Source organism: Nanorana parkeri, unplaced genomic scaffold (assembly GCF_000935625.1).
Source record: "Nanorana parkeri isolate BGI_ZX_2015 unplaced genomic scaffold, ASM93562v1 scaffold1629, whole genome shotgun sequence".
Lineage (NCBI taxonomy): Eukaryota > Metazoa > Chordata > Amphibia > Anura > Dicroglossidae > Nanorana > Nanorana parkeri.
Genome location: NW_017307897.1, coordinates 122,693 through 133,574, shown reverse-complemented (window position 1 = coordinate 133,574; position 10,882 = coordinate 122,693). Strand labels below are relative to the sequence as shown.

Sequence of the window (10,882 nt, the reverse complement as noted above, 5' to 3'; positions counted from 1 at the left end):
CGAGTGGTCACAGCCACAGGACCAATGATAAGGGGATCCGGCGAATATATATATATTAGATTTCCTGGCATACTTCTTTAATTGCGCTTTTTTCAATTTTCCTTATTTGCCGAGGTCATATTCTTGGTTGGGTTGTGGGCCGGCCCACAAATGTGTTCCTACCAGCCACTAAGGCCTGTCATTGTAGTATTGGTATAGGGACATGTGGAAGACCAGAGGGAATGGGCCAACTCTTGACACCATCAAAACCTGTTGAAATTGGTATAATAGACCAGCCTGGGATTCGATGTACCCAGGTCCTGGAGGAATTACCCCAAGGTATTTGATGCTGCAGCCTGTTCCATACTTTTAACCTGGGCAGTGTACATCAAGACTAGGATTCCTCTTATTTTTGCAATGAAATTCAAATATTTTATGTTAAATTAATAAGGCAGATGTAAACTTGTGGTAGTCATGTGACGTACTGCACTGGCAAGTTGCAAGTGTCGCATTGCAACAGAAGAAAAAGCTTTCTTGCAAAAGTATAACCTAGCTCTATCTCTCTCTTGGAATACCATTCAAAAGATAAAAACATTGATCGAATTTTGCATAATGTCAAACATCTGACATCTTAGCCTGACAGATTATTCAATACATTAGTTCCCGTAATGGTAAAACTCCAGTGAATCAAAAATCCTTGGCTATCTGTTGCTTTATTACAAAAAATAGTGCAGTTGCTGCGGGCAAACTGGTCTTCAACGGCTGGCCATGATCATAAAACGGATATTACAAGCAATGAATCTAGGTAATGTTCATTGATCTGTGATAGAGTGTCCTAATTCTGCCTGGATTTGGGGAAATGTTATGAAGGGCTTTGTGAGTAAAAGGTAATTCTCTATGTGAAGAAGCACTTTATCAGCCACTTCTCCAGATGGAATCATTTCACTCTGAGAAGAAAATGTTAAAAGGACGCCGCGTTGTATGATGAGCTTGGCATCACGTATCACTGCAGTGTTGGAAACTATGCTTTTTGGTCTCAGCAGCTTTACAAAGAATGAAGACTTTACCAGAATTTGACTTCCCTGATCCAATCTATTATGCCTTTTTCTTTTTAGATACATATGGGAATGTGATCACACCCACATAGGTTCATGTTCTAAAACCTTGTATCTAAATATGATGTTAATATGTTGTACTCAAACATTTTCTCATAAAACATGCAGACTATGCTTCCTGCTAAGTGGCACAGCATTTGTGCTTTAATGGTCCACTTGTCTCAATGCATGGACATCGATTGGCATCCACTGCAAGCATTTATCATTGAGCAAAACCTATTCAGATCCGGTTACATACAGTAACAGACCACATAAAGTGGTACCTTGGTTCATGAACTTAATTCGTTCCACGATTCTGGTCTTAAACCGAATTGGTTGCAAACCGAATCAAATTTCCCCATAAGGTTCAATGTAAATAAGGTTAATCCGTTCTGATCCCTAGGAACGTGTTCGCGATCCGATTTTGGTTGCGAACAGAATAAAATCTTCCCATAGGGGTCAATGTAAATTAGGTTAATCCGTTCTGAACCAGATGTAAATTAATTACCGCTCTGCACATTTTTACCACCATGCTTGCTCTGCACTTTCTTTGGAGCCATGCTTCATTGAATAATACTGTACAGTACTGTATGTGCTAAAAAGCACACAAAAAAGCTTCATAGCAAGTGTGCACAGGTCTGTCTGCGACCCCAATCTCCACTAGAGGAAGCCACGACCACGTGTCAGAGCGGGGAAGATGGCCGCGGTCGTGTTCGTCACCCTATTTGGAGTTCGTGAACAGAAGCAACATTTTGTTGAACTTCCTGTTCGAGAACCAAATTGTTCGCGAACAGAAGTGTTCGTACACTGAGGTATTACTGTATATTAGATGAGTCATCTGATTTTGGAGGATCTTATGTGTACAGGGGCTGGCAGATGTCCACCAATGTCAGCTCTTACAGGAGGAGCATGGATCATCCAGGTTAGAAAACCTATTGCACACATAACTGTTCTTTCCTGAGATGAGAAGTACCAGCAATGTTTCTCTGTGTGCTCTGTTGCTTAACCCTCTCCTCTGCATTGATAAAAACTAGATAACTCAGCAGAGGCACCTTACAAGTTTATGTTGTATGCTGACCTAAATGTGGTTGACTTATTTGGTATTGATTTTATTTTTTTTCGCAGTCATTTAGCAAGGATGCTTACTGCACTGTCTGACAGCCACTAGAAAGAGAACATGTACTGTGTGTTTACACAATATGATCATGCAAATATAGCACAAAAAGCAAGTACAAGTAAAAATCTAGCCAATGTAAGTATTTATAGAAAAGACATAATACTTTTCCCTTTAACCTCAAGCAACAGAGCCTGTCTTACCATTAAAGATGATGAGCTTGTGGGTACGATTTCAGATTAATGAGGTGACAGCACTGGTGCTCCTGCTAAGTGTGTTCGCATGGATGCATCGGTCCTGGAGAGGAAAACAAAATATAATGTTTCACTTATATTGAACTTCAGCATGTAATAATAGTAAAGTAACATATGCTAAGCTTCAGGCATATGGTGGGAAAATATTACAGCATTTAACTTTGATGCCTTTTAGATTGTTTTATACAGTACAAGTTTTCAAGGTTAAAACTTAACAGGAAACTTATTTTTAAGGTGTAAAACAGCTCACAGCCACGTATACATTGTTCAGATGGATCAGACCTTTCAGTGATCTTTTATTTACGCAATATACCCATTCACTGTTCAGATGCATGTCATCCGCCATAACTATTACTGTCCATGAGGCTTTACCTTATATCATGGTCATCGCTCATCTCCACTTTATCAACATAGGGCATTAATGAATGGATAACATTTTCCAGCTCAGTGGATCTCTTGCATGCTCCAGGGGCATACCCCTGCCATGCTTCAGGAGTAGTCAGTTACTATCATCTGCATGACATACAACAAGACATATTGTGACATGGTTGGCTGGAAAGGGGATTAAAGTAGACCTGAACTCAAAAAGCGAAGATTTGCTGTAAAAGTGCGCATTTGGGAAAGGTAAATGTGCCTAAGCAGTACGCTGGAAAAAAAATGACCTTTTGTTGTGAATACCTCCTGAAAAATAACAGTGCACTTTCTGTTATAAGAGGGTGACTGGTCTCCCCTGTGCTGAGAGCCTCATAGCTGTATACATGCAGTGTGAAATCTAAGGCACTGCTGCCTCTGACTGCTAGTCTCTGCTAGATTTAGAGTGAGATGTGTTGCTGCCACTACTGTGCTGCCGACTGTTCTCCACGCTGGGGGCCCACACACGAGAAGGCAAATAACCTGCATCTACCAAGATAGCCGCCCCCACACAGAGACACAGGGCAGAACAAGGCACAATAAGTCAGTAATAAGGAAACATCAGTTGCAAGGAGACTAAAAATAAAACTGGTGACTAGTCATTAGCCCTTTGTCTGCCTTTTATTTTTGGACACCATTTCCTGAAATTGGTTCCTCATTAAATCATCTGTCCCCGTCTTCAGTTACAATTTTTCTTATTCAAGCCACTGACACTTAAAGTTCATCAATTTACAGATGTTTGAAATCTTTAGAGACCAATTTGGAAGCCCCAATCGTCACTGCATTTGTTCAACATCCTACCTCAGGGCTTGTTCACAGCAATCGCTCACTAAACTTCCCCCTCCGTTCTAGGGCGGGAGGTGGCGTGGTGATGCATTGAAGTCCATGCTGCATGCTTTATCTTTTGCATTCGCAGTGGACCAGAACGCAGGCAATATTTTGCCACGCGTCTGATCGCACTGCGGGCGGGGGGCGTGGCTGCGGTGCCATTGACTTTAATGTATCGCCATGCTCCCTCTCACCCCAGAACAAAGGGTGAAGTTTAGTGAGCGATTGCTGTGCGTTCCAGCAGCTACCGCTCTGCAATTGGTGTTAACTGGCCCTAGGTTAGCAGCGCTGTTGTTTTGTAAATATATTTATGAAATTGACATCTTTCCATCAACTGCAGATGCAGGAACAGGAAATGGGGGGCAAAATTTCCCCAATGGGGTCACAGTCAGAAACAAACACCTGCTAGAAGTTTTAACTGGAGTTTGACTTCAACTATGGGACCACAAAAAGCGTCGCTCACCTTGAGAAAAACAATGCTTGAGGTAATATAGCGCGCTTCTTTTCTGTACTAAATAACAATACACACTGACAGGAAAATTGCTAGTCTGTGCAGCTATAGTGATCATTTATATGAAGAACACAATAAAAGTAAGAGCTGAAAACCCACTAAACGCTCCACTAGAGGAACGGGATATAAAAACAAAAGCCTCAAGACTCTAAATTTTAAGTTCTCCTCACCTGAAACCATTTGCTTTACAGTACATGCTAGAGGGGCCAAGCTGAGATTCCTTGTTGGATCACAATTTATTTTCTCCCTGGAGCACAAAGAAGGATATCTATGTGCTGCCAGCATTACATCCAAGTAATTGATGTCTTTTTTCATTAGGCACCCATAGTTAGCCCATGATTAAGTTCCAGGCCACATTTTACACGGTTAAGCAGTTGACAAGGTGATCTTTTTATGAGGTGCCCAAGCCACCCAATCATACAAAACATAGTTTTTCACTTAGTTCAATGAATCTGTGTCATACACACAATGGTCACGTTTCAGGATTTATTTCCTGTGGGGAGAAATTAACTTCCAAACTCGGCTCATCTGAGGGTTATTTACTGCGCAGTCGTGAACTGCGGCCACTGATCGGAGCGAAGTGATTTTGTAGTCTGAAAATTGATTTTCTAGAACCCTATAAAAGGTAAAATTAAATTAACAATATTATTTTGTTGACCATCACATTGTCCCATATTAGACAGATCTGACACCAAGTGCTGCTCTTTATAATAGCTTGGCCGTTTACTTCCAGATAATCTGTCAGCTAAAGATTGAAATTAATGGGGCCCTTTTCTTCTCTCCTTACATAAATGAAGCGGAAAGGTGATCTACTCCCAAGACCACTGCAAGTGCACTTTTGTGATGGGATCAATACCCCCTTTGCTGACCTGGCAAGAGAAAGTAACGCTCTTCCACATCTATGGTAGGGTGATATAACTCAGCCAGCTATACATCATCTTTAAAGCGAATCAGTCAATAGGCCATCGTGTGTGAACAGCGTAGTGATGAAATTACATTTTATTACATTAAACTACAACACAGGTATGCCAGTAACATTTATTAAATTGTGGGCGACTTAAGGGGAATGCTTAATAATTTTACGATAATCACCAGCAAGACCATTAGACGTATATTTAAAACAATCCCTAGCAGCTCCTACCTTACCATTCTGAGTGTTATAGGTTAAACTTACCTAAACGACAGCTCCACTGAAATATTTGCAGTGTGGCCTGTGCAGCAGCACCCACTCTTACTAAGAATTTTTACCAACAGCGTACGGTGCCCTTTATGTAAACCAAACTCAACAGAAGTCTATCAATGTACTGTAGAAGGCCTTCCACTGGAGATTGTGCCACGCACACAGACGGTGCACAGTGTGCTGACGTTTTTTAAAGCAACGCTTTGCGACATCAGGCAGGCTGAAAGATATCTAAGGAGAAATGGATAGGCAAGTATAAGCTATTACAAAATATCTCCGCTTAGGGAAAGTAAGACAGTTATCTAGAGTCGGCCTTTCCACAGCCTCCTGGGAAAGTCTTGCAAGAATGTGGTCCTGTATGATATCAACAGCACCTAGGCCCCTGGGCTTAACTTGCAGGCCCACAGGCGGCCCTTTGGCACTTTGCGGCCCCCCTGCAGACACTGCCTGTGTTCCTAGGTACTTGAGCAGGCCAGTGAAGGAAAAACTATTCTTTAGACTGAGTTCTAGTAGTTAAAAGGATTGTTTTATTTCTTTTACACTCTTACTTTTCATGCTGTCCATCCATTGTCTCTCTTTTTCATCTAAACTTTAATAATGGATCTAGCTGAGAGAAATATTTAGGGAATATCAAATGTTATCAAGTAACATTTAAGGGAGCATTTGGGAGCAATGATTTGCAAATTGCCTACAATAACATTGATCGCCAACAGTCTCCCTGTCCCTCACATGCTCGTCGAGATCAATGGCCTCAGTGGTTTTTTTGTTTTTTGATTGGACAGCTTGGACCAATGGCGCTTTGCCATTGGTCCAAACCATCCACAGAGCTCACGCCTCTAACACAGAGTAGAGGTTGTGATAGGTTTTGCCTCACTATGTTAGGTTACACAAGCAATGGGGAAGCCCGCTGCTGTGTAACCGAAATTAGCTGTCAAAAGCCGGATGCAGCACTGCCTGTAATTAGCAGGCAGCGCTCCATCCATGACAGGTTACACTGCGAGGAGACTTTCCCTGCTGTGCAACTTGATAGAAGCCAATCTGAATGGAGAAAAAGCGGTCAGCTTCAGACTTGAAGCTGACCGCTTTTTCCTTCATAATACTAGGTGAGGCTCTGCCTCACCTGACCGCATGTCCCTGTATTTTAAGACCGCTATATCAAGAAAGGTGAGTATCATGGACCTATGTGAATGGGCCTGGAAAAGCCTAAAATAAGTAACTTTTATTATTTAAAAAAAATAAACATTTTGCATGGTGATATAGCTAGTTGTGAGTGCAAGGTCTGCTTTACCTACATCATAAATACTTTGCAGCTATGTTGACTTTTGAAGGGTTGTGCAAGTCAACTCATTTTGTTCCTGTTAACTTGTTGACAAAACTTCTAATAAATGATGACACGGAAACAAATAGCAACTGTCACACAAGGGGCTTTGTTGTGTTTTTCTTCCCACAGAACCAATCTAGGCTGTGCTTTCAACCTTTCAAGCTATTCCATTATGTATATTTATGAGTGACAGCAACAATCATTTATAATACTGCTTTGTTGATTACTTGAGACAAAAACGTTGTCCATTTATTTCCTGAAGTTTGACAGACACTGATTGACAGTATAGTAACTCACAGAGATACCACAGAGTGATCATAAAAACAGAGATCGCTCATTAACAGAGAAGGAAGATTAACCCATCGGTATTGTTAACCAGCACCATGTCTCAGATATTGTGGTGAAAGGACAGCAATCCTACTATATTCCTCGAGATTTCCAAGCAATTCTGCGTCAGTGAATTGTTATCATCTGCTGACATAAACCTGTTATTACATATTAACCTCTGAGGGATGCAGTTATGGATTGGTCACTAAAATCATGCCGAGACTGGCCACCTTACACTGGTCGTAAATGATGGACTACAAAACAGTTTCTATTTCCCCCAACAACACACACAATGCTTATTCTATCATGAAGAATAAAAGGTCAGTAGAAAAAAATCTAATATGGGCCAGAGTCGAAGGAGCTTATAGTGACACTAAACTCAGGTGTTAAATCCTAAAACTGTTATTGTGGCCGTTTACTAAATAGCAAAGTCCTCTTGAAACCACAGGTAAAAAAAAGGTATTGGCTTCACAATATGATCCCAGCAAAAAACCCTCCATCAATTCTGATGCACAAAGCTGTAAAAATATTCTCAGTTTAACTGCCACAGGTCAAAACTTAAATATGTTCTGGTCACTAACGTCATGTTACTTCTAGACCTGAAGAGGTTAAAGTGAATGTCACAGTTTGCCGCTTAGTGTCTAACGATGGTACATCCAGGCATAGTGATTGATTCCTAACTGCATGTAACCATATCACATACAATTACATGCGATGTGCAGGCGTCTACATGCAGCTGCTGTCACCTGATCATTAACTTGAACGGGTGACAGCTGCTGCTTGTAAACGATTCTAACATGCACATACATTAAAAGGTACCCATACACCTTACAATTTATCTGCAGATTTTCTGTGGTCAGATGGAAAAGGTGCAACAGATTGGCCCAGGTGGAGATTACTCCATCCACACAGTTAAAGTGACATTAAAGCCAAAAAAAATTTCCCCTCCCCCCATGTAAATGTTAGCACTTACCTCAAATGATGTCTCTTATTCTGATCTTCCTCTTCTTTCCCCAAACCTGCTCCTCATGTGTCCCTCCTGCGGTGTGACGTCACTCCGATCCAGCGCTGACTGCTCTGTCTCTCCGATCCAGCGGTGTCTGCGGGCGGGTGCACGCGTCCATAGACTTACCTTGCGTCTCTGCTCGTCTCCCGGCCGAGAATCGGAACTGCGCATGCGCCCGCCCCAAGATCCTTTGCGGCCGTACGATCACTTCCTGATTCTCGGCGCGGGATCGAGCAGCGATAACGAGGTAAGTTTAAAACCAGTTCAAGCGGGTTTTTTTTTTTTTAAACTTCTTGCCTATATCTACTGCTTGCTAGCAGTAGATATAGGCCAAAAAAACGGAGGGTTTAGAACCCCTTTAAAGTGTAGATGGAGGAATCTGTTGCACCTTTTCCATCTGACCACAGAAAATCTGCAGATAAATTGTAAGGTGTATGGCCAGCTTAACACTGGTACCGTATATAGTTAAATTTTATTTTGAAGCATTTTTTTCAATTTGGCAAGCGGCCCCCATGGGACTAAAAAATTTGTCCAGTGGCACCTGAGTAAATTGAGTTTGAGACCCCCGATTGCCAATCTGGGCCTGAGCTCTATTATAGCCAATGTGTTAATGGCAACATTTCGCTCCATAATCTAGAGCAGCCCGAATCTCGCGTTTGAGATGAATAATACACGCATGTTTAAGCATAAAAATACACATAGATATGTAAATGTACTCTAGATGATTCTTTACAAAATAATGATACTTCTAAATGAAGTGCGCATGTTTACGTGCATAAATGCAAGTACTTTACACACCACTAAATGCATTTTTTTACACTGGATTTTTCTGGGAACTTTTGGCAGCAAGATCCAGTGTAAGTATTCTTTTTTTTTTTAGTTCACAGCTAAAAGGTGACAAACCTGCTCCTGCATGCAGACCCAGAAAGCCAGCGTTGTTATCCTATGACAGATAGTTGCTACAGGAAGATATTTAACAATGCGTTCAATTTACAGTCATTGAAAGCTGAAGTAGCAAATAAGATTTTGGCTGCTTGGGTTTAGATTCACTTTAAATTAATAACAAAATTGAAGCTAGGAACTGTTAAAAAAATACATTTTATCATGGAAACCATGGGAGGCACAGTGCCCCAGCCCTGCTATCCGCGGGTCGCACAGTGCACCAGCCCTGCTATCCGTGGGAGGCACAGTGCCCTAGGCCTGGTATCCGTGGGAGTCACGTGGGAGGCACAGGGCCCCAGCCCTGGCAACAGTGGGAGGCACAGGGCCCCAGCCCTGGCAACAGTGGGAGGCACAGGGCCCCAGCCCTGGCAACAGTGGGAGGCACAGTGTCCCAGGCCTGGTATCCGTGGGAGGCACAGTGTCCCAGGCCTGGTATCCGTGGGAGGCACAGTGCCCTAGGCCTGGTATCCGTGGGAGGCACAGTGCACCAGCCCTGCTATCCGTGGGAGGCACAGTGCCCTAGGCCTGCTATCCGTGGGAGGCACAGTGCCCCAGCCCTGCTATCCGTGGGAGGCACAGTGCCCTAGGCCTGTTATCCGTGGGAGGCACAGGGCACCAGCCCTGGTAACAGTGGGAGGCACAGGGCCCCAGCCCTGGCAACAGTGGGAGGCACAGGGCCCCAGCCCTGGCAACAGTGGGAGGCACAGGGCCCCAGCCCTGGCAACAGTGGGAGGCACAGGGCCCCAGCCCTGGCAACAGTGGGAGGCACAGGGCCCCAGCCCTGGCAACAGTGGGAGGCACAGGGCCCCAGCCCTGGTAACAGTGGGAGGCACAGGGCCCCAGCCCTGGTAACAGTGAGAGGCACAGGGCCCCAGCCCTGGTAACAGTGAGAGGCACAGGGCCCCAGCCCTGGTATTAGTAAGAGTAGTAGTGCACCAACACTGGTATTAGTAAGAGTAGTAGTGCACCAACACTGGTATTAGTAAGAGTAGTAGTGCACCAACACTGGTATTAGTAAGAGTAGTAGTGCACCAACACTGGTATTAGTAAGAGTAGTAGTGCACCAACACTGGTATTAGTAAGAGTAGTAGTGCACCAACACTGGTATTAGTAAGAGTAGTAGTGCACCAACACTGGTATTAGTAAGAGTAGTAGTGCACCAACACTGGTATCAGTAGCTGGAATAGTGCCCCACTGATGGCATCAGTGAGAGGAATAGTGCACCAAAGCTGGTTAAAAAGGCAAGCAAGGGGCCACATCCGTCTCATGGTTTGGGAACCATTCTTGTGGTGCTATGGTTGCTGTTTCTAACTAAAAGTTCAACAAAAGTTGACTTGGCCCTCAGACGGAATGTAGATCAACAAACATTTTATCAGAACATGTAAAATTTGTAGACATAACTGCTGAGAAAACATCAGAAATCCTTGAGTTTTAATTGAGGACAGTTTAACTTGTGAATGCACTGGAAGCATTTCGGAGACATTTTGTGGTTAATGAATAATTGCCTCAACCTTTCTGGGACTGCCTCATATAATTAAGCTGGAAGAAAACAGTAAGACAAGCATTACATAAACATTTCATTGCTTGGAAACTCTCGAAACATTTTCATTAGCTAACCTGAGACATATATCATGTTGCCAGGCTCCATGGAAGAAATATATTTTTCATTATGTAACTCGATGCATACTCTCATTGCGGTGTCACTCATTACCAGTCCAATTACTACGGAGCTTTGGGACTGCATGTATGAATGTCTTGTAATCTGCTCTGCCAATGATTTCCCCAACTATCCCTTGCGATGCAATGCTTAGCAGAATTTTTCTACCATGATTCTTACATTTCTCATCTGAGCTACAATGGGTGGAGTGTAGACTAGGGAACTAGTCCACGTACTACGGACTGAACCACAGAACAC

General features: G+C 43.0%; 1 protein-coding gene across 1 annotated transcript in view; it reads right to left on the bottom strand.

The window, feature by feature from the left end:
* The window catches only part of FAM69A (family with sequence similarity 69 member A), a 115,263-nt gene that overhangs the window by 31,060 nt on the left and 73,321 nt on the right, over positions 1-10,882 (bottom strand). The window contains exon 2 of the mRNA XM_018570914.1: positions 2,391-2,484. Coding sequence (XP_018426416.1) covers positions 2,391-2,393 — 3 coding nt within the window. The 5' untranslated portion in view covers positions 2,394-2,484. The remainder of the gene's footprint in view (positions 1-2,390; positions 2,485-10,882) is intronic.